Source organism: Rhea pennata, chromosome 2, assembly GCF_028389875.1.
Source record: "Rhea pennata isolate bPtePen1 chromosome 2, bPtePen1.pri, whole genome shotgun sequence".
Taxonomy (NCBI): Eukaryota; Metazoa; Chordata; class Aves; order Rheiformes; family Rheidae; genus Rhea; species Rhea pennata.
In genome coordinates, this window is record NC_084664.1 from 25,484,849 (window position 1) to 25,509,927 (window position 25,079).

General features: G+C 37.7%; 1 protein-coding gene across 5 annotated transcripts in view; it reads left to right on the forward strand.

The window, feature by feature from the left end:
- Positions 1–25,079, forward strand: part of CDK14 (cyclin dependent kinase 14) — a 335,131-nt gene that overhangs the window by 243,837 nt on the left and 66,215 nt on the right. For all 5 annotated transcript variants that reach the window (XM_062569095.1, XM_062569097.1, XM_062569096.1 and 2 more), the window contains 2 exons: positions 19,006–19,145; positions 22,210–22,356. In XM_062569095.1, coding sequence (XP_062425079.1) covers positions 19,006–19,145; positions 22,210–22,325 — 256 coding nt within the window. In that variant the 3' untranslated portion in view covers positions 22,326–22,356. The remainder of the gene's footprint in view (positions 1–19,005; positions 19,146–22,209; positions 22,357–25,079) is intronic.

The window sequence follows — 25,079 nt, forward strand, 5'->3', positions numbered from 1 at the left end:
TCCTCTTTTGCTTACCTCCCGGCCTTACAGACTTGGAGAGATGCACTAGCACTTCCATTGAACAGTTCCTACAGCCCCTATTCCTAATAGTATTCCAGTGCCGAATGTATTTATCTTTGTAGTGCTTCTCTGAGGTGAAGTCCTGTTATCACATTTTATAGATGGGAAATTGAGGTACAAAGGCATTAAGTGATTTGTCACATGGAAGCTGCCACAGAAAGTGTATGACAGAGCAAGAAATTGAACTTGGTGCTCCCAAATCAGGAGATAACACCTTTGATTTTCTAAACACAACGAAGCTTTCTCCCTTCACTGTTCCATCTTTCAGAACGAGGCATAGTCCAGCCCCTTATCTTGTTTGTATTCACATTTTGAGGCCCTGACATGGAAGAGTGAGAATATAGGTTTAGAAGACTCTTCAAAGAGGCTTACCTCAAAATATGCGTGATTATAATTCAATTTATGTAAGGATAGGTTACTGGAAGGAAGGATAACAGTCTTATAAATTCCACAAAACCAGCAGACTTAAGGCAGAAGGAACAGAGGCCAAAAACAAGAAAAAATTACAGATGGTAGATTGGGGAAAAAATAATTGTGCCTAACTGACCCCAGCTTCCATGAAGAATTTTAAAGACAGAGCCAGACAGTAGAACAATGATGTGTCCAAGCTAGTGGTTCTTTAATTACCAGTCTAACAGAAAATCAGCTGAAAGTATAGAATATAATATATATTAAATCATACACTTGAGAGAGTGGAAGGCCATTTCAATGACAGCAGTGTCTGTGAAATCCGGCAGACTCATTATAGCTAAAATTCTTAAAATAGAATGGGTCAATATTTGAGGCTACTTTTGGGAAGTGTTTGAGGGGAATAAATGTAACTAGCTAAAGCAGTGAATTACTCAATTTCTTCACTGGTTGACAAAATCCAGACAGATCATAAAGAGAATATTCACAAGGTAAGATGTGGTTTATACATTTTCTGCAAAATGTCAGGAAGCAACTTGCATTGACATTTGCTTCTATGTAGTTTGAAGCTTCTCCTACACTGTGTGAGCAAACGTTTTGGACGTGGTGATTGTAGAATACTAGTCAGAAAAAAAGTAAGAGGCAGTAGTCCGATTTTCCTATATAGATCATAGTGAAATAAATTTTTACGAGTGTTTTTGAACTTTTCTGCTCAATTCTGTCCGTATAGTAAATAACGAGGGTGGCTCTGCCTTCAGAATGCAATGCAAAGTCTCTCCGTTCCTTCCCCACAATAATAAAGCCTTACGGAAGAATGACAAATGCGAACTGATTATCCCAGTGTGTATTTAGTAGGATATAAAAAACTTTTTCAGATCCTTCTATCATAATGGGTAGCACTGTGAGAAGTCAGACTGAAAAGAAAACAAAATTTGTTGATTGAAACAAATTTTACTCTGCATAAACAGAACTACCATTTTGTAATTCCCCAGCACGGAACAACTTATTTTATAATTATAACGCTTCACTCGCAAGGGTAGTCTCACTGCTGGGGATTTCTTCTTCTACCAAGAACCTCTTTCTTTCAGCATCCCCGGATGGATCGGAGTAGGCAGTGACGATTTGAAATTGTACCCGTGCAAAGGGTGGCGCGTGTTTCGGCCGAGGGCGCGCGAGGCGCGTAGGAGCGCGCGCGGCCTGCGGAGGGCCTGCAGTCGTCCTGGGGCCGGCGCCTCGCCGGCAGTCAGGAACCGTGGAGAGCTGTGCGGCGAGAAAGGGGAACCAGCCCCCCGTGAAAAGACTTGATAAAGATATTTTTGATTTAGAGGCTTGTAAATGTGTTTCTCTCTCCTGAGGGACTCCTGGCTGTATGTGATACTGCTGTACAGTTAAAAAAAAAACCTTGCTTTCTCATTTCCTGTTTTATTTCATTTGTTTCCCATAAACACCCCCTTGAACGGTCATGCATTTTTTGCCTAAGTAACTTTAAGAAGCACATCATGACAAAACCAACGCTCATGTGCAACAGAAACAAAAAATCATTTATCGACTAGTAGATTTATTACAGTACTGTATGTTAAGGGCGGGGGGGGGGGGACAGTCTGCAGCATTTGGTGCCGCTCGGGTGGCGCGTGGCGCGCAGGAGCTCGAGGCTGCTCCGCGCGCTGGCTGGCGCGAGCCCGCAGCCGAAGCGCTGCGGCGCTAGGAGGAGCGCTTCGGTTGGCGCAGCCGTTCTCGGTTTTAGGGACTGTCAGCAGAGGGCCAGAATTTCTGTTACGGATATTTTTCCGACGCTGCTTTGGTGTTTATTTCACTACTTAGTGCTGTTCAGTAAGTTAATTTTCAGGGTGGTGGACGCTGCTTGTTTACACTTAGGTGCTTTTTTGTGTTACACCCACTTAATACCATTTTATATGATTCTGGCATTACAGAGGGGCTCAGCTGCGAAGGAAAGTCGACCTGTTAAGTTCTCAGGCCGGGGTAGGGGTCTTTAGTGCTACAGTTGAAATGCACTATATGTTTTCTCAGCATTATAGTAATGATTTATATTATGCTGATTGAAACCAATGATTTAAAAAGAGCTTTGGAGTTTCTCAATTTTTTCTTTTGCCAAAGTTGAGTAATTCCTTATGCTTAAGTGCTTTCATTCTAATTGTAAATTACTCACGTGTTTTATGTTTTATAAGTTGAGGGGGAGATTATTCCTCTGCCTAACGGACCTCACTGATAGAATGTTTATCCTAACATTCAATCTCTATTTATTTTCGCTTTATGCTTAATTCTCCCTTTTTTGTGATGTTTATAAACTTTAGATATTGTGTTAGATCTTCTTGGCCAACCGAAAAATATTAATAAATCTCTTAAACTGGACCACTATATTTAGAAAACAACAGTAACAGAAAAATGCTTGTCCTCTCTGAGTACTAACTCTATGTTGTTGCGTTAGTAATGTTGCCATCGTAATGATTGTGAAAACTCAGCCCCAAATCACAATCTGCATTTTGAGTTATTTTTCCCTGGCAATGTTTGTTTATTGTTCTCTATCCTGTGTGTACATTTTCCGCCTACATATCTCACATCTGTAAGTCCCTTTGTACTATTTTTTTTTTGCCTTCACTGGAGTTTTCAAGATTTAGTTTCATTTGAGAACTGAATCAGCATGCAGTGTATCCTTTAGTCCAGTTCATTAATAAAGATGTTAAATAAAACTGTGACTAACACTAATCCCTCTGGCACACAGCTGGACACTTCCCTTCCAGCTCAGTACATTGCCACTTATCATTACTCTGCTTATGGTCTGTTAGCCAGGTTTCAATCTATGTGATAGTGTATCGTATCCCAGCTCTTCTGACTTGGTCTACAGAGTAACATTTTGAGAGACTCCATGTCAGATATTCTCTATTGTCACTTTGTTCCACCAATGATTAAATCAATTTCTTAAAATAATCTATTCATCTGATGTCTTGTTCATTAGTCATCTGTTCTTTTGCTTGCAATTTTATGTCTTAGAATTTACAAAAACATTTGCAAAGCCATTCTAAAACTAATTTTGCTTCTATGTTTTCTGTATTTTGCTTCTATATTGTGCCTCTCTATTGGCAATGTTCAGCAAAATATTTGCCAAGATTGTTCTCTTTCTTATTTGAAAAACAAGAATGGTAGTGTGAACGTACTGACAGAATGAGCACAAGTTTTTTTTTCTTTTAAAAGTCTAGTCAAGTACTTCCGAACACAGTGCAAAATCAGCTAATATTACAATACCTTATCTACAGTAAAAGACTTTTAGAGAGAAATGAGGAAAGAGAACCAACTGTTCTTGTGTAGATTTCATAAAATGACTTTTCAAAGGCATTTTGTGTTTCTTTGCTATGCTTACTAATTCCTTAAGAATTCCTTAAAAATATTGAGACATATATCAGACAGACATGTTTATTTGGTCTTTCCAGGTATGATTTTTCCAGTATATGTTCTTCATTAACGTTTTTGAATACTTACCGGTCAACTCTTTTCAGATGTTTCCAGTTTGCTGTTTTGCTTATGCATTTCTACATTAATTTCTCAAAATTATGTTTCTGGTAGTCTGTTATTCATGTGTTGCCATAGCGTGCGTGTTCATTTCTTGCTTTGAAGCCTAATAATTTGTGACCAGAGACAGCAAGCATTATTATATTCTCACATTCTTAATTCTACTCTATTGCTAGAATTCTGTACATTTGGCCTCTGTGCTGAAACCTCTCTTTTCCAGATAATGACATTGTTGACAAAACTCAGTCTTTCACATGTGTTCTAAAAACATTTTTCTGAGTAAATGGAGGCATGCTTTGGCTGAAGGGAATGATGTAAGTGAAGGAGGCCTTACTGCTGGGTATCTCATAATTTGTGTTTGGCCATTAAAGCCAAGATTTTTCCAAAATGAATGCCAAAAAGATACCTTAAGGATTGGGCTGGCATTCAGAACTGCTCAGTACTAAGCAACTGCCATTGGCTTCAGTGGCTTCACATTTGTATTTTCCTCTGCTCATTGTCATGTGTCATGTATAATTTTTCTTTAGCTCACCAGTTTCTTTGATTCTCATCTTATGGCCTAAGAAGTGGTTATCATTTGGGGAGATGTTGCAGGCAGCCAATGATCGTAGTAATATCAATAATGTTGCTAAGTTTAGTCACCCCTTCAAATGCTTTAAAGCCGATCTCAAAACCTGTGCAGTCTGGCTCTGCTGCCAGCCAAAGACTTAAAATCAGTAGTTAGGGATTCTGGGGTGCTATAAATATCAAAAAGTATCTTCACATTAGAAAAATGTTTGTTACTAACTTCTGTGCTGATTTCAGGTGGATTTTTCAACTTTCTATCACCAGCTTTTGTGCAGTGGGATGGTATCACAGTTAGTCAGTTGTCACTATCATCTCTGTTAAATTGCCCTTTTCAAAAGCACATTTAACCTATGCAGTCCAGAAACTCTTGTGACAATACCCCCAAACCATTGCAATTTTGACAAGATGATCTTAAAATACATCTTAAAATACATTGTTTCCGGGCCTTCATTTCTAGCTACGGCACATGCTGTATCTGCTTTCAGATTTCTGACTTCTGTTCTTCTACATAGGGCAGAGAAACAAGAATTCTTGCTTTTTCATTGTGCTCTTCTGTATTAATGATACTGAAACACATGGCATTGTAGGAGATGAATGCAAAACAGGGATTTGTTTCAAAACATGAAGCTATTTGCAAGCCAAACGGTTTTCATAATTAAATTTAGTAGTGTCTTCTAGTAACTTATTATAAAGTGTTTGATGGTATTGTTTGAGAAATTAAGAAAGATGCTGACTGCAGGCAGATCCTCATGTATGTATGTTCAGTATCTGTTTGACCTGCTTGTCAAAATGGGAAGATATGAGGTAATCATCCCTGTTGATGTATTAAAATGGAGAGGGGTTAGATTATGTATCTTCAGCAATATACTGTGAATAAAGAGCCTTGGCGTAGCGCTGGTGCACCTGTCATTGCTGGAGGGCAAAGAGGCAAGTGATTCCAAGGGGTATTGACCTTTTTCTTTTAGGCACTGAGTCAATCCCATATCCTGAGGCACACATTCTGCGTTAAAATTATTATAACTCTCCTGGTATTAGTCTGAACAACAGACTCCAAAGATCTGTGGGAAAAAAAACCAAACAAACATAAAATGATGGTGATGATGGGTTTTGTGTGTATTGTTGCTTTTAAAGATGTTACTAAAACAGTTGTTCTTTGATTAGGATGAATTTAATTGAAGTTTAAATAAAATTGTAAAATCCTTTTGTCTGAATTAGCAGCTCACTGGATACCAAAATGTAAATGACAGTATTTATCGGTAAATATAAAAAAACTTCATCCTTTTAAATAATGCAATATATAATAGTTGTATACTCAGTCTGCTATCTCAGCCAAATTTATATCCATAAGATTTGATTTACAAATAAACAACTTTCTGTTAAATTATTCACATCTCATAATAATTGATCTTACAGAGTTGATCTTATGCTGGAGCATATTTGATCATAAATTCAATGAAATCAGCCGCTATCTTTGTGATGTTTGTCCAGCTAAATCCTTCAGTGAATAAAGTAGTAAGGATGCCAGCTGTGTTTGTTTTATGATCATCACTGCTGCAGTAGGATGATGAAGATATAAATGAAGAAAAGCTCTAATTTTTCATGTTGGACTTGTGAATCTTACTGCAAAGAATTTAAATGGAAGAAAATAAAATTTCTACTTCGGTCACATTCTCGTAAATGCCTTGTTTGCTTTTTTGGGAGAATCCTGAGTAGTTTTTAAATTTTGCTGGGTTTTTTTGACCCAAACTTACAAAAGCCAAAGAAATCTTAAATAAAATAGACAAAATTTATGCTTTTCTCTCTGACACCATTATGAGTTAAGAATGGACCGCTGTATTTGAACTGCCTTCTTTGGTTGGATTGTATAGCAAACCATGTTTACAGCTTAATGCTAGTGTATCATTAGTGTCCTTCAGACTAATATTGCCAGCCTGATACAAAAAATAAGTAATTCCCCAGAATATTACTGGACTTCCATAAGCATTATGACTTTTGTAAAATCAAATATTATATTCCTTTTATTTATTTGATCCTTGAAGTGCTTTTGAGTCAAGCTTTAATCTGAAGCTATGAGGACATGAATCTTTGCTGAGATGTTGACAAATAGTGTTTTGTGAATACCGTTTTTCTGTCATGTATAGCTATGTCTGTACTGCTAACCAGAGCAGAGTGAGGGACTGTCCCCTAGCCCTGAGGCCACATGGCCACATCTGTCCTAGGTAATACCTGGGCATGCATCTCCTGTAGGTTTTACGTGATCACCCTGTAGCTACAGATGCAATCATTCTTTTTGAGGTGTTCAGTATTACTTTTTCAATTCAAAGTTTCCGGAATAATGTAAGGCTTGTGCCATAAACCATAGCAACTGTATTTTCAAACCTAAGATTGGGAAGGTAAGGTATTGCATGCCCTGGTGTATGACAGAAGCCATGTAGAGGTGTTTGGAGCGCAGTGCCTGTTGGGAGACTGCAAGGTGGTAGGAAGCTGGTACATGCTGCCTTTTGGGAATGGTTCCTGGAACGTTTGGTAGCCTGAACTGTGTCCAGGAATGGTTTTGGAGGTCAAAATAATCCAAGGACCAGTGTGGGCAATCAGCAGATCAGTGGATCTTCAGGCTCACTCCCTGCCCTGCTTAGTTAAGCCATAGAGGCTTTACCAAAAGATCCTTAGTAATTTCTACCCCTTGCACAGCTGAGCTTTTTCCCGGTGAGGTTTCCCATATTCCAGTCAATGCAATGCTAGCATCCTTTGTCATGTAGGCCTAAAGCCTTAGGAGTGTTTTATATCTTCCCTTTCCTTATCCCAGGCATCCAGACTATATATACATTTTACAGCTTTTTCCTCCTCAGCTTTTCCAAGATGCTTTCTTTCGCTCTCTCCTGCCAACCCTGTCACTCAGATCCTGACATCCCATTTTTCCATAATTATAACAATATACTTCTTGTGGCTTCTCCTGACCAATGCCCTTCTTCAGATCATATAAAAAGCAGCCAGTAAATTCTGCTTGTCTCTTCAAGGATTGTTTAACTCTCAGCACAGGCTGTTTCACCCTAATATATTTGAGCTCCTTCTTACCCTTCCCAAAGCTCTCCGTAATTATGCCTCTTGCTGACTTCCTTCCTCAAGCTCTGTATTTGCTTCCCTCATCTCCTATCAGTGAGCCCTTGGTCATATTTATGCCTTGTCCCATGTGTTCTCTCATGCCTGGCCTCCCTAAATTTGTTCCCTGAATCAGACAGTCTCACAACTGCTGTGTCCTTTCCTGTGAATCAGACTGGCTTGTGCCCAAACCGGGCATTTACCGATCGGCGGCATTGCTTCTTTTCCCTGGGCTGCTTCTTAGTTTGCAAGCTGCTGGGACTAGGAAGTGCCTTGAATGCCTGAAACTTGTCCACTTACACAGCTCGCTAACCAGGTAGGGCCCTAAAGCAGGACCCCCATTTTCATATGCTTGTCCTGATTCTGTGGGATGACACCCAGCCCAACTTGCAGCACAGCTCCACAGATTTCACAATTCCACATGTGCTAAATGTTTTGAAAATCCACCAGCTTATTTGGGGTCATTAGAAGTGGCTTGAACTTTTCTGGCAGTCTGCTTCCAGTGATAGCTGGCTCTTTGGGAAGTCTGACCTTTAATGGTCACTATTATAGATAACAATTTTGATTTAGTTCTTAAATCACACATGCTGATTTATGTCTAAATAGCACTGACTCCCTGCCTAGCTGTATCTCTTTCATGCTAGATTGGCAGGTTAAGATTTGCAAAATAGTTCAATATTGAGTCCTTCCCCCAACCCAAGCCAATTTTTGAGTGTCAGATAGCACTGGATCCTCACACACATACAGGATGCAAATGCAAGCACTTACAATCCACATATTTTAGTAATTGATAGCTGAAATATAAGGAATTTGTGATCTGGTCATTCATGTCCAGCCTGTTTATAATAAAAGGAGCACGAGCTGTCATGTTAAATCTCAGCAACTTTTTTAAAAGACACTTCAGTACAGAGATACATGTGGATATGTAATACTTGCTCTTTTTTAAAATTCAGTGCAAAATCATGTTAGGTTGACGCCAAACTGCATACTGAGGAGCCATCAGTCTTCTCTTTCCATAATGGTCTCTGTATCTAAGAAACCCTTCTTGAGCAAGTCTACCTTTCCCTGTACAAGATCAAAATTAAATTTAGGCTTCTTTTAACAGATTGGCACAAATGTACTCATCTCTTAGTACAAACAGCAGTAATTTGTGGATTTTTCAGTCTGCCAAGACCTTCTTCCTGAAGGACTGGAGGATTACTGATGTTCCCTTCAGAAAATACCTCCATTAATGCAAAGAAGAGTTGTGTGTTAACCAGGAGAATGAATCTGGAGAAGGAATAAATATCGGACAGGAAGGTAGAGATTTATAAGGTAGTGTAATGTTCCTTTTGTAGATCTTAGCTCTGTTTCTCACTTTCTGCAGTATGATGATTTCTGCAGTGTGAGTTAGTGGTTTCTCATCCCCCTAATCTCTTCTAAAATCACCAGAGCCAAGTTGCTGAGGGTCAAGGAGCTGCAGCTAGTTATGTGAGATAGGTCTGTCTAAATATATGCATATAATAATGTGTTTTTGACTACATACTTTAAATATATTGATGATATGCTCTCATTATATAATCTCAGTCTCCACCTCTCGGTGTTTGTTAGTTCTTCATGTCCCTGTCATGTTTTAACTTAAAGTATGTTTCAGAAAAGACCAGTATGCCAACTTGTTTTATGTGAGTACTTAGTCTCACTGGATTCAGCCAGACCGCTCATATGCATACAGTTAAATACATGTATATGCCTGGGGTCTATCTCCATGAGCTTTCCAGGCTAGGAGCATTCTCTTTGCCTCAAATTCTCTATCTACCTTTAATGAGCTGTATAAATAAATACAAAGTACTCCTGCTCCTTCCATAGCCATAAAAATAGATTTTATTAGAGGAGAGGTATACAATAATAGAAAAGATCAGACCAAACTGCTGTTTTAGGGAGCTGTGGGAGGACAGAACAAGTAGCTGTTCCAAATGGTTGATGGATGTGAGGCCTCGGCAAGACAGATTTGTAGGTTAACAGTGATAAATGATCTTTGGCTTCACTGACTAAAGCGAGGTCGCCCTTCTTGGGGCACTCTCTGCGTTCTGCAACCTTGCAGCAAATTCCTGTTGAAGCACTGAGCAAACAGACCAGTTCTTATTTACATTATCATGAATTAAGACTTTTCAAATGCGAGACGATAAAATATCAGACAAGAAGATAGAGATTTATAAGGCAGTGCTAATGTTTCTTCACTAGAATTTAGCTCTGTTTTTTCAGTTTTCAAAAGGCAGTAGGTCCAAAAAGACAGCTGGATTTTTCTTTCTGTAGTCATTTAATAAGGGAAAATAGGGGGGAACTTTGTTTACTGCCCTAGCAGCTGCACCCACTGCCAAATCTGAAATCCAGAGTTTGGTTGTTTTTTGTTTGGAGTATTTCTGCTCGTATTTTTTTTGAGAGAAACAATCCAGGTTGCTGGGGGTGGGGAGAGGCAAAGCACAGAGCTTTGGCTATGTTGTAAGCCAGAGGTTTATTTCAGCTATTCCTGGACTTTTTGGGGTGAGATGGGGGGAAGGGGGTTATTCCCTCTTTTTCTATTTCTATTTCTCTTCTTTTTCTATTTCTTTTTTTTCTTTTTCTTTTCTTTATTTTCTTTTTCTTTTCTTTTTTTTCTTTTTCTTTCTTTTCTTTTCTTTGGCTCATATCCAGCCAGTGAGGAAATAAATATGTGAAGAAAGAATGCTATGGAATGTTAACTTCACTGGCGTATTTTCTTCCTTTTATCATGCCCCAAGATTCAGTGAAGTTGATATAAATTCACCATGCCTTCTTTTAGAAAGCATAACAGAAAGGCATTCTTCCTTTAAGAGTCAGACTGTAAAAGGTGATTTTTTTTCACTCAGTTTGGTTTAAGCCTGTAAAAAGCATTAAGTGAAAAATCTGATATATTTGTTAGGGCATTTATTGCATTACTAACTTATATTTTCAGTTCTCAGTGAAAGGTTTATAGAGAACATAAACCTTGAAGAGTTTTTGTTCAGGATTAAAGATATATTTTCCCCCATTTTCTGGTGAAATAATAGCTCATAAAGTGATGGGGATGTTAGTAATTATATTTGGCTCTATTTATTTTCCAAGCATATTCTGTTCAACTTGCTGAGATGCAAGAAGAAGGCCTTTAAAAAGCACTCTGCTGATGAGAAGATTCATACCCTTTAAAGGATTTCAAAATAATCAAAAGCTTCTGATTAAATGTTGCCGCCAAGTTGTCGTTCTTTGTTAATTGCATTTACTACAAGCTGAGACTTTCTGATAAACTATAAATCTAGCATATTCAGAAATATTCTGTCAGGATGTAAGTAATCTTTTGTATGTATTCCATAATGAAATTTTTTAATATTGGGCTAACTGGGATGCTGAAAGAATTAAGATAGCTCATTAATGGTGGCATGCCAAATCAAAAAGATGTAATTGTGAAATTATTTCTGAGGAAAAATGGTAAGAGATGCTTCAATTGAAATATTTTAGGAAATACTTTTCCTGGCAACTATCTATTTCAGAGAAACTGCCGAAAACTGAATGAAGTAATATGAAATACTTAAGGGTTTTTGTGCTTAAAGAATTTATTCTGAAAAATAACTGTTTAAACAATAATAGTATACCATACCCAGCAGTCATGTTGTTTGGGATATCACAACTTAAGAATTCCCAGAAATTAAAAAAGTTACACAATCATATCGGAGAAAGCCACATTCTCAATAGCTTAGAGAGTGTGTGATCACTTGACATATACTGTGTATTTGCTTTTTGAATAAGCTTATTTTTCTTCTCTTTAATGTCTACTACTCAGACTCCATAGTTCTCACTTCATTTGATGCTCCAGCATATATTATGCTGCCAAAAAGATACCTACTGTCAAATATATAAAATATATTCTTTATCTAAATGGCATAGAACAAATAGAGAAAAATCTGTACAATGTTGTCAATTAAAAATATTTGCTATCCTTATGTCTTAAGCACTTGATAGTTGGCACCGGTTTCTTCGGAAGGTTTTATAGCCCAATATATTTATTCTGAGGCATCAAACAGAGCTCGAGCTAGCCTGGAGGTATGTCAGGCTATATAAAAGGACAAAAAAGCAGGATGCTGTTAAGTCTGTTGCATATTGACTGACTCTCTTCAGGCTTAGTATTTAAAGCTTAAGTCAACCAAATTTAATTTTTAAAGGCCTGCTCTTGTGTTCTGCTTTCTATATGAAGCAGACCTCTCAAACCAGATTATCAGGAGCAACATGTTGTTGGAATGCATTAATAGAACTGAAAAGGCCACTAAAACATACCAGGTCTAGTGCAGAAAGTACCAAGAGAAGCTAGACTCATATTCTAAGTTTTTGTGTGAGTTATGTTCAGCAGTCCACATAAGCAGAGCCAAATGATTTTATGATCTAGTCAAGGCTGAGTTCAATAGACATTATCAAGTGTGAGTTGTCTTGAGGGGGTGAATCACGTCATTGTCTAGCTTAGGTGTGAACAGTTTCTGCAGCTGCATATAAGTTACGAACAGTTTGAGTAAACCTGTTTTACTGTAGCAGTGCCACATGCCTGGTGGCAAAGCTGCCTGGGCGTAGGAGGGATCTAAGTCATTATGATCTCTAGCTGTAGGTTGATGTGAGCCACCACTTGCTGCTGGCCCAATAGGTTCAGCAGACCCAACCTGCTGCTGGAGTAGGAGAGCACACTGCAAAGCATTTCCGCGGTCTGCCATTGAACTGCTCCTGGAGTCGCCCCTTCCCTCAGGTCCCCAAGGTTTATCTTTATGGGCTCCGGGAACACTTTGGTTATGTGACTTGGAGTCAGAAAGACTGATCCCTCCTACTCCTGTATTTGGAGACGCTCAGCAACAGCTAGTTCTGATTTTTCTGGACTGGAACATTACAGCGTTTGTCATATCCATCCACTTGTTCGTGAAAGAAAATCAACAATTCTCAAAACAGGCAAAGAGATTAACACCTTAATGCTACATTTGGAGAAGTTCAGGAGCTGGAACTGTAACTACAGTTTATGTACTGGGTCACTAGATTTTTGTAAAAATTTACTAAGTGTATTAAAATGATATACCTAGAATATAGGTGCTTTAATTTTTTTTAAAAAAAGATTGCTTATCCTGTTAGTGCTTTGTTTTTTCACATTCTTTTTTTTCATGAAATGCTATTCACCTTGGCTGCTTTCCAGTTATCGACATCTGTGAAACTGTTAAGTGAGAATTAGTTCGTATGGGTCAGGGTTGTTACCTTGCTGGAATGCACAAAATTCACTAATCTCCACAGCTTTCCAAACAGGATTTCAACCTTCTTGTACATCTACATTAGCAGCAATACCACAGAATGCAACACTGATACTTCTAGCTCTGTGCAAATATCCTAGTAAGAAGAATTAGAAATTGTTGTCGTGGCTTTTATTTTATTTTTTGCTTCTCACGAGGTACCAAGCTGAAAGAGTGCCGTTCTGTCGGTGGCCTCCGTAGGCTGTAGAGCGTGCTGTCCGGCCTGGCTGAGTGTTTCTGAATCCAAACTGCTACCAGCACCTCAGCTTGTGACGAGGAAGAGGGATGTAGGGCGTTCGGAGGGAACCTCTCCTGAGCAGCGCGCACAGCCCAGCGCAGAGCTAGGCTTGCTGTCGGCAGTCCCACGCAGCCAAACTGAAATACGGCCCTTGTGGCTGTGTTCGACTGCAGGTTAAATAATGCAGACTGGATAGTTTGGCCTGAGGGACCGCTGCGCTGTGCTGTAGAACAAACTCTGTATTTTGTGACTGATCAACAACACGAGTAAAAACTTGGCTTTGGTGATCCTTTAGACAGTTTTTACCTCTCTTTGTTCTTCAGTATTGGTCCTCAGTACTTTCTGCACTGTTTTCCTCCTTTGCAGATCTTCTTTATAAGGGATAGGGCAGCCTCTAAAGGTAATGGAATAAATCAGACGTGTAAAACATTTAGAAAAAAATAATTTCTTTTCTGTATTAGATTTTTCTCTTGATGTTCAGGTTTTATGCCTTCATCTGTATCAAAAGCCAAAAGCATTTGCATCGAAATTTGCATTCGCTTGCTGCAGTGGTGTCGCGATGGCTAACTTATCTCTCCGCTCCGTGGAGGCGCACGCGGCATGTTAGGTGAGCAGTTTGTAGGCACGTTTCTGCGCACTGGACCTGGCGGGTCATTTCTTTTGAATACAACAGGCAGTCTTGGCATGGGTGCAACACCAGGCAAAGCTGCAGACATTCAATAAAAGGGGGATGTTACTTAAGGTAGGCCCTGCTCCGATTTGTGTGCTCCTAGGAGAGACACACACGTATCCAGAGACACGAAAGAGTCAGGGCTACAAAAGGCACATTCAGGTCAGCTGGCTGGAAGATTGAATGGCTTTGCAAAGAAAACGTTAACTTAAATATATAATATTGGCATCGTTTCATGTTAAAACTCAGGAGAGGCCTAAAGTTAGGACAAGGTGGAAAGACTCGAGCCAGCCACTAGTAGACTTGGGGGAAGATCCTAAAACTGCAATATGGCCCTTGTGCGCAGACTGTGCAGGAGCCCTTTAGCTTTCTAGAGAGGATTGCCGTGTGACAGCTCTTTCTGTAAAGCAAACTTTCAGGGTTACAGTATGAACTGCCTAATTCACACTAATGCAGGGAATTTCTTGTTTTATTCTCTTTACATCATCAAACTTTAAACTCTGCTAACTGATACGTTATTCTAGTTAACCGTGTTTTGTCTTTCAGCACTTCAGGTTGCAAGGGATTACTTAGAATAAAGAGGCAGAGCTGAGATTTCTAAAGGGAATTAGGTGCCTCACTCCTTTAGGCCATGCTGTAAACTGCAGTCAAGAGAAACGAATTAATGATATGCTGTGAGAATTATACCTCAAAATGGAAAATATGCCCAGTAAATGATTTTTGCTTTGTGAAGTATTTACCTCTTGCTATTTAGAGTATATAGACAGCATATTATCTCCATTTATTTTAATGCCCATTTGTCTTAATTATTAATGTGAATTTGAGCTGCATTCTTCAATGCATTTAAAAGCAAATCACTCCAAGTTCAGAAGTTCACTGCACATGCCCAAAACTTTCTTTTTCTCAAAAGTTTAAACCAAACTTCAGTGATCTTAGTCATGTTCTGCTTGACCAAATACTGACCTTCCTTTGCAGTAGAAAGACATTTAAGCCTGTTTTCTGAAATTAAGTCAAATTCTTGTAATCCAATGAGATTTACAACTGTTCAAATTTAGTCAGGTTCATATATGTTTAAAGTGAGGTAGATTAATGCAGTATTTTTGTTCAGCACAAGCAGTATATAGTTTTTAAGACTAAGTTGAAAATCAATGTGTTTTTGCAAATGACATCAGAGTAAGTCTATAAAAATATTCACAATATTTCTTAGAACAGTGCTAGGTATTATTTAATGTTCCTTGCCAAAGGTTTCTCTGTATTTTGCTGTACACCACATTTTCTGAAAGTATGTATGCTGTCATGGCTAGTAACTATTCCTCAGTAATTAGTGTGACAGTAAGTGAAGCGTGAATATTGAGACTTGCCATATCATGCATGCCAAGTTACTATATGGCCCAACTACTGTGAGACAAAACATGCTATTATGTTTTAGACACAAAGCCATATTGTATGAAATTCCATCCTGTCACCATACTGAAGGAGGTGTATTTAAAAATCAAATCTTTTTTCTCTTTAGTTCTTTTTGTTAACTTTTCTGTATTAGATACTTAGCTACTGAACTCCATCAGAAAATTCAGCCTTTGTCCCTGTTGAGGGGTCATATTTCAAACTTATATCAGACAAATCGTTCATGTGTTTAGGGGGAGATTTGGAAGAGACTGTTGGTCAAGAAAAAAAGGAAAGAAACAAAACCAAATGTTCCAAACCACTGAGGTTATGCGCTAAATGGGTTTCTCCAAACAACTCTGATATAGTAGATGTATTTCAGTACATGATCATACAGTTCATTTTTTGTAAATAAAAGAATAGCTTGCCCTTAAACAAAGCAGTGAAATTAGTCACACATTCCACTAAGGCATCAGTTGCAAGACTGACAACCTCAGGATGGCACGAGCATATTTCTTCTGCAGTGTCCACTGATTTCCAGAAATGACCTTAGCAGGAGACATGGTTTTTAAAGAAGAATTTCTTCATTCCTCCACAAATCTGTGTAAACAAAACCAGAACTTTTGTGCAGATTTAAAGATACAGCTGAGCTTAACTGGAAGTAGTGATTTGATGCATGAGTTGCTTGGATGACCTTCTTTGGTCTTTGGTATTACAGAGGAGGTCACGCTTGATGATTATGGTCCCTTCTGACTTTAAAGTCTGTAAATGCTTGGGAACATAACAATACTAATAATGTAGCAACTAGAATCTTCAAAGCACTACATAAACAACTAATTCTCCCAACACTACTCTACATATTATAAGGGCAAGTAAATGTTATAATTAGAGCAGACTGAACTATTTTTTCAGAATACTTGTGCAATTAATTTAGTATTTTTTCTATTTTCTGATTTTTAAATTGATTCTAAGTTTCTCTGATTTATTCAGAATTATTTCATCAATAATGTGGTTATATTGCAGCCCCAGATATTTTTCTTGTTTTTATATTGTATGTATAATCTGCTGATTATTTGATATATTTCTTTGGCTTCTTGGCTTATCTTCTCAGTGAACCAGTATCTTTTTGATTTCTGGACTAGGAAAGTGACTTTGACTTTGTAAACTGTTCGCACTGTAAACTGTTCCATTTGTTAGTACATCTGATTTTTTCTTGTTAAAAACATCTTAGCACTGTGCCAAACACTTTGACCATTCATTCAGTCAAAATTTTGGCACTGCTGTATTCAAGAGCATCAAGGAACTAGAATGTCATCACCCAAAATTTTAACTACAATTCAGAATTCATTAATATTTGAATGTTTTTTCCTGATGTTTTGGCTCACTTAATTAACATCTTCACTGTACCTATGGAGCAGCTAATGAATGGTGCAATTCTTTTTCTTACATTGGAGGATAATATTTCACTACTTAAGTTAGTAGCCTCATTTTTCTAACTTAACAGGAACTTTCATTTAAGACGGAACATGTTTACTTTGGCTTCTCAAAAGCTATGCAGCTACCTGTGTGGGGAAAATAAAAAACTTTCATGAAATGATTTGCCAAGACCTCTCAGCAAATAATTGGCACAGGTGGGATTAGGACACAAGACAGGCCTCAGTGACTCAATATAATCACCGGTCCTTGGGAATTTTAGATGTGTAGAAGAATTAATGCAGGTTTTCCCTGGGTATTTTGCCCTCCTTTTCTTTTTCTTAGTTAAGAATAGCCTTTTCTCCTGATAGTTTGCTGTGTTCTCTAATGAACTTTTCTTGTAATTCTTACAAAAGCTGAATGAAAAAAAATTCCACAGTATGATAGTGTAAGAAGTCTAGAATCAACCCCTTAGTAGAATTTAATTTACAGACAGGGACTGTTTCATTTAATATGCCCTTTTTGGTCATAAATTGGCACTGAAAAAGAAGATAGAAAAATGATATCCATTGGAAGTGCTAGAATTCACTTCTGTATAACCTAGAATAGCAATATCAAACCCAAATCCTGGGAATTCTGTAAGATTATGGCTGATGAGAAAAAATGGCTTAGAGTGGTCAACAGTTCCAGGCAACCGTTGATCTCCAGATAATTTCTGGACAAATATCCTATCAATTCTCCAGGATAGATCAGATAGGCATAGTATTCAAAAATTGCTATATTGCACACAGATGCGAGAGATTCAAAAGGCAGCCAGTGGTATATTTTTGGATCATTATAAATAGCGTATCATCCATATACCAGCACATAATTTGGTATACTAAGCACTTTTATTTGCTACTATGTGCAAAAATTTCAAGAGGAAAATCTGCAGAGATGCTTTTGACTTTTAAAATTAAATTGATGCTGCCTATTCACACTGAGTGTAGCATGGATGTGGACAAAAAGTTGCATCTATGACACTGGTGACTTATAAATTCTCACTAAATTAACTTTTTTTTAAGTTAGTGTTTTCAGTTGTCTCTTCATTGTCAGCGATAGTTTTCGCTAGTGCACACACTACTGACTGATGCTTATAATTTATGCCATTGTCAACCCACCATTAAGTGCAAGAAAATGAAAGAATAACTCTGTTTCGTACATATTCCTTGAATGGTATTCCAGAAAGCCAGCTTGAGCTGACAGAGAATGAGAATTTGCGTGAACCATGCTGGAGGATTATTGATTTTAGAGAAAAATAATACCATCTGTTTCAAATACTGCAGTATTTTGAACTGCAATCTACTATACCTGTATTTGTAAACTAGTGCAATGAAAATAGGAGACCTTTTATACATTTTCGCATTTTTACGTGACGAGATCTTTACTGGACAAAGACATGCCAGAATTTGTAAAGTTGCTTACTGATAATAGCAGTATAATCAATGTGTACAAGATACAGCACCTCTCTTCTGATTGCATATTACAAAAAGCTTGATGGATTTTTAAGGCTTAGGAGGAGGCTGTAAGATACCCAACCAAAACCTGATTTTACTGATTACTATTTTACTCTTTCTTCTCCAGATCTATTATTTTTTAATTTATATATGTTTTATATATTTTGATGTAATGTCTCTAAGCATAATGCTCCTGATAAAACAATGAGTTTTCTCAGAATTTCCTAGGCAGCTCATAAAATAATTTATTTTAAGATTGAATGTTTGCATTGTATTAATACCTAATGAAGAGTCAGCATCCTGTCATGTGAGTATGTGAAAAATAAGAAGTCAGTACTTCCCCAAAGACAAGTGCCTATATGTAACGTGATACATAGGTAGTGTGTTAAGCATTGTTGGATTTTAATATTTGATATCTCATAAAGTTGTATAAATACTACAGTTACTTTCAGGTTGTATTTCATATTTTTAGATACTAATAATCATTTGTTTCCAGCCCTGTAAATTCTTAGCCTGGCAATATGTTCAAATAAAATTTAAATGGAAAAATCTGTACAGTAATAGCCTGCTTTTAAGGTGCTCTTGCTCATGAGGAGTAGGGAGGGCATATGTGATACGCTGTATTATAAACTCTGTAGGTGTAAAATTTGGATGGATTTTGAGATACTGGTCCGGAATTAATTCATTGACTGCTTAACCTGGGCAATATGTTTCCTGGCATTGTTCCAAAAGAGACTTTGTCTTCACACTGGCTCGCAAGATTCAGGGTTTCAGTGGTGCTGGCTACAGATGGTATTAGTAAACTGAATAAAGAAATTGTTTCTCTGAAAAATGAAAAACTTCTCCTTGTCTGTGTTTCAGGCTGAGCTATGTGAATCATGCAGAAGATCTAGCCTCCAAACTACTCCAGTGTTTCCCAAAGAGCAGATTGTCAGCACAGGCAGCCCTGAGCCATGAGTATTTCAGTGATCTGCCCCCACGGCTATGGGAGTTAACCGATAGTGAGTATAACCACCTCTGAATTTATTGCAAATAAAGACACTAGTTTATACAGATGTGTGTGTATGTGTACTTTAGGTATGCAAGCACTCACATGCACATACCTTCATGCACATACGCACTTGCACACAAAATGTGCGAGTGCAGTTGTGTAGCTGAAATTACAGTTAGCTTGACACAGGAGAAGATGGATTCTTGTTTTGCTATCTCTGCTCTGCAGTCTGCAGCTAGCTATCTTTGTATTTGATTATGTGTGCAGCCAAGAGAATTATCTGAATTGTCATAAAGCAAAAGGAAAAATACAATTTACATATTTAGTGCTTTTCACTTTATAACACACAGTACTTTTTAACTAGCTGCAGCATATAAGATAAAAATCCAGCAGGGTTTGATTCACAGAAACTGTATCTGTTATAAGAGTAACCTTTAAGAAAGGACTTGGCATTCAGAAATCTGAGAAACACAAACTAGACAATTGGTTGATTTATTGAATTAAACTGTGCAAGAAGAGAATTGCACATGATATTATTAACTGAGAATGCCTTCAATGTTTACATACATCTTTTTTTTTTTTAATACACAAAATGCATTCCAATTGACATGGCAAAAATGTTCTTATCAACACATATGCTGTCAATTCTCTCTTAAATATTTGTAAATCATTTACATCATACAGTTCCAAATCTTCTTCCAGAGCGTTAAAATATTATCACTCATGGTATTTTTGATTCAGAGAATGTTCTGAAGGTTTCACAAGGGAATAGCAATCATTATTTTGATTTAAATCAGTATGGTGAAGAAAAGCATTCTTTCAATAAAGCAGTATATGCTATTTTCTGTTTTCAAATGTACATCCATTAACAGAACATTTAAATCCAGTACTCTGAAACAAAAATTTCTGGTTGGAAATGCAACCCTGGCACATATGTGCATAAATATGGCTGATAGACGTTGTCACTTGAGACAACTTTGCTTATAAAAGAAGGAGTTGAATATTGTTCAACAGTAGAGTTTGTTTACTTCAGTCACAGGAAGAAAAATTTCTGCTTCCAAGAGTTTATCTGTTCAGTGTTCAACACTTGTAATAGTTACAGTTTGAACTAGTTCCGTGCACTGCAAGTCCAAGTATCCTACTCTTGACTCTGCTCCCCAGCTGTGAAAATATGAACATTAAAATTAACTAGCAATACTAAGCTTTTGTCCAGCACAGGCTCTGCTGTAGGCCTTGTCCTGGCTCTGCAGAAGACTCCCATTTTCTCCTCTGCCATGCTAGCCCTCCGCCCACACCACACAACTTTCCAACTGCAGTGCCTCATTCAAAAGATGCAGTGTAAAGCAATGCTGCTATTGAAAGTCTGTCCTTGCTGCAACTGTAATGCAAAGAGATTCATTACTTCAGGACTAATGAAACATCAAGAATGCCAGTTCATTTATCCTTTTCCCACTAAATGGAAAACAAAAATCACTCTGCAGTGGTGACATCTCAATCCTTCTGACTGTGTGATTTAGTCTAGCCAGGATTTTGATAGTCTATGAATTCTGAATTCTGCAGTAGTACTTTTCTGTTAATATGGACTTATTACCCACTTGCCACTTAGTTTATCAGTTGGTGGTTAAATCCAGTTCTATCAGTGAAGTAAATGCCTACACATTATCACTCTGCAGCAGGCTGCCAACAGAGACAGTCTTGTCCTAGTCATTAACAAGCACAATGTATGCAGAACACCAGAGGGGAATTAAAACCACAAAAAATACCTCAGGGTGGTATTTTTAATATGAGAATTTAATTTGTAATTTCACAGATTAAGAATTTTGGCTGCATTAATCCTTTTATCAGCTCACAGCAGGTTATTTGCAGAAGCATAACCATAAGGCGATATTCATTGGCAGAAACACATCTTTGCATAACGTTAAACATCAGGAGCAGTGAAACCTTTTGAAGGGGGGAGAATAAAGATGAAAAATCATTATATTTTAAAGCAAGGCTCTTCTAAATGCCTCCAGTAAGATTTTGAGTAACAGAAAGACTATTTCTGTGTCTAGTAGATAATCATTATGAAGCATAAATCCAGATGCAAGAAAGGACAATCCCAGTATCAAATACTACAATCATTTCTATTTAGTATGACTTGGATATACTTGTAAACATATTTACAAAACAAAGAAGTCATATACTTCGGAGACTTGGGAAAATGTTTCCTGTGTAGTGAAATCACCAGTTTTTGTGATTCTAGTGTCTGGGTTAATATTTTACATTGAGAAGACTTCCTACTGATGCTTAATTAAACGTAGGTATAAATACATTGACACTTTATGCACAACAGAAGTGTGTGCGCACAATCTACTATCCTGTAATCAAAATGCCACTATGACTTTACAAATTTGTGCGGTGGGTGGTATTCATCATAGAATATATACAATATATGCAATTTATTCCTGCTGCTGAATTGCAAATTTGGGGACTTAACACTAAAAAACAAGGAAGACTCATAGATGTGGAGGAGGGAGAAAGAGAGGAGGGGAAATTCATTAAATGATTTTCTATCAGAAAATAATGTTTCATTAGAATATATGCCTTGAATTTTTTAGCAAACCTAATTGTCCTTAACAGCTCAAGAAAATGAAGTGTAACACAATAGCTCAGTTCTACTGGTATCAAGGTTTTGAAGATGGAATACATGATCTCAAATTATTAAAAAACCTTCCTGTATTTTTTTTTTTTTATTTCCAACTTCTATCAAAGAGGAAATTTTAAAGTGGCAAATATTAATTATACAATAGTATAAGGACAAGTAAACAAATAAACAAAAACCCTGAAAACCTGTCTTTTAAAAATATATTTACAATCAAGAATGATTGCATCACACAGCTTCCATCATAATTCATGTAATTTCTTTCCATTTAAAATTTTTATGGTGCTTATTTGCATAAATAGATGGTATATGTAAAAGCTGTATTTATTTATTCAATTTTGTGAATAATTTTGCCATATATTTATTAACTGATATTTTTAAATGAACTTTTGGGGAACTATTCAAGTTTATGAATGGATGCCCTTTTTCGCAGTGTCTTCTATTTTTACTGTACCGAATGTAAGATTACAGCCAGAGACTGGAGAAAGCATGAGACTCTTTGGAAAAAACAATAGTTATGGCAAAGGTGTATCAAACAGCAAACACTGAAGAATACCTATGCTCACAACAGATGGTGCAGGTAAGATGATTATTGTTAGATATTTCTTTGAAAATACTGTTTATTTGAGTTCCTTTTGGAGAAACAAGATATAAAATTGAATGGTGCATTTCTTAAATTGCTCATGTTCAGGGAGATAATCTGATTTTGCAATATAGATGATCAGTAAGAGTAAGTTCTGGGCCTTGTGGGCAGGATCAGTGTGACTGACGGGTTGAGAATATTGCAGAAGTCAGTGCCAGCACATTAAGTACTAAGTTGTCTTCAGTTTGGACTATTTTCTTTTTCACTAGTAAGGCATGGAGCAAGAAAATACATCCTCCCTCTTCTGTTGTTAAACTTCTTTGGTGCAGGGACAAAAGTGATTTGATTAGTTTAGTAGGTGTGGTAGCCTTAACTCCTGGAAAGCAGAAGGATGTTCTTGAGGGAGCCCGAGGTGCTGACCCGCTAATAAGTTTGATCTTTCCTACTAGAGCTGGTTTTGTTCTTGGATGGCTTTCATTTGATACCCCTTCTTTTTAATGGCAGTTATTACAGCAGTGAAATATTGTGCAGTGTGACTTCTGATACTGTAACAGTAGAATCAAACCTGCAAAGCACAGGGAAGTAGGGAGGCTACTTAAGAAGTAACTTAAAATAAGGTAATGGCTATTGTTATCATGCTCTTAACTCTATTCTGTCCATGTGCATCACTCCAGTATTGGTTCAGTGAGACTTACCACTTGACAAACTCCTCCACATTAACCCTATTGCCTTAATTAGATGTTCTGCCAAAGCTTGTATTTTTTTTTTCCTGAGACAGGAACAGCAAGATGTATTTTTTCCATTTTTCAAATCTTTGAAATAATTTATAGCAGCAATTGTACATAAACACAATTTTTTAAAGTGTGTGTATATGTGTGTGTAAGTGTATGTGTAAGAAAGAAGCATATAGGATATAAAAGAAACATACGTATATATATATATTCGCTGTCATAATAATTTAATACTCACAGAATCACAGAATGGTTGAGGTTCGAAGGGACCTTTGGAGATCATCTAGTCAAACTCTCCTGCTCAACTGAGGTCACCTTGGGCACGTTAGACAGGATCGTGTCCAGGCGGGTTTTGAGTATCTCCAGAGAAGGAGACTCCACAACCTCTCTGGACAACCTGTGCCAGTGCTCTGTCACTCTCACAGGGAAGAAGTTCCTCCTCATATTTTGATAGAACTTCCTGTTGTTCAGTTTGTGCCTGTTGCCTCCTGGCCTGTCACTTGGCACCACTGAAAAGAGTCTGGCCCCATCCTCTTGTCACCCTCCCTTAAGATATTTGTAGATATTGATAAAATCCCCTCTCAGTCTCCTCTTCCCCAGGCTGAAGAGGCCCAGCTCTCGCAGCCGTTCCTCATAGGGCAGATGCTGCAGCCCTCTGATCATCTTTGTAGCCCTACACTGGACTCTCCCCAGTAGCTCCATGTCTCCCTTGTCCTGGGGAGCCCAGAAGTGGACACAGTCCTCGAGCTGAGGCCTCCCCAGGGCTGAGTAGAGGGGCAGGATCACCTCCCTCGACCTGCTGGAAACACTCTTCCTAATGCACCCAAGGAGACCATTGGCTTTCTTGACTACAAGGGCACATTGCTGGCACATAGTCATCTTGTTGTCCACCAGCGCTCCCAGGTCCTTCTCTGCAGAGCTGCTTTCCAGCAGGTCAGCCCCTGCTCATAATGTTTTATAAAATATCCAAAGTATGGATTTGTTTCACTCAAAACCCAGGCCTGCCTTTTTTTAGTCACATTTGCTTTTTAATGTTAAGTCTGTTATAGTTGTTGTTCATGTGACTAATACCAAATAACTTGATATGGAAGTTCTGGGATAAATGTAAGTGCTGTACTTGCACCTAGCCAAAGGTATAATCTGATATTTATGGGGCTGACAGTCTCATTAAGTCTATCTTTAGCTATTCCTGCTTGTTACAGTATCACATGTAGACTTTCCCTAATGAATTATATTCACTGTTTTTCTATTACACATTTATGTGCAATTTTTGTTAAACCTCTAATATTGTGGAGGCTGTCTGCATAACAGACAGCAACTACTGAAAACTGAAATGAATAGATTTCAGCCTTGACAACCTGCCCCCATTTTTGCACATGCTCTTCTCCAGCAAACCATTTAAGATTTTCTAATGTCAGAAATGAGGCTGCCTCAGAGCAGTCTGTTTACATCTTTATTGACAAGCTAATCCCTACTTTTTCCTGGGGCTGTGTCCCTGCAGACATGTCTTCAACCTTGTCTGTTCCAACGTGACATATCATCCATCTAAAGTAAATTTAGATTATGCCCATCTGTGCTAAAGACATTTTGTATGGAAACTTATGTACAGAATCTCATTTCTAATGTACAGAATCTCCTTTCTGTTGCCTCCAAACAAAATGTAATTTTGCATTTCTACAAAAATACACAATAGAAAGTTTGTATTTGAAAACTAGCATGTAAAATAGCATATAAGAGAACAGTTTGAAGATTTCTACTAGGTATCTATTTAAGCACATGCAGAGGATTTTTAAAAAAAAATCTGTAAGAGAGCGTGCCATGTGTACCTTTGACACACACCTCTGTACTGTTGTGACTACTCACTCATAGCATTTACACAGAGTAGCACCTTTCATCGTATTAGATCCAGAGGCACTTAACAAATTGTAAGTTTTGATTTGTGTGCATTACCTTATTGCTTACAACTTTCTTTTGTGGCTTGTGACTGTG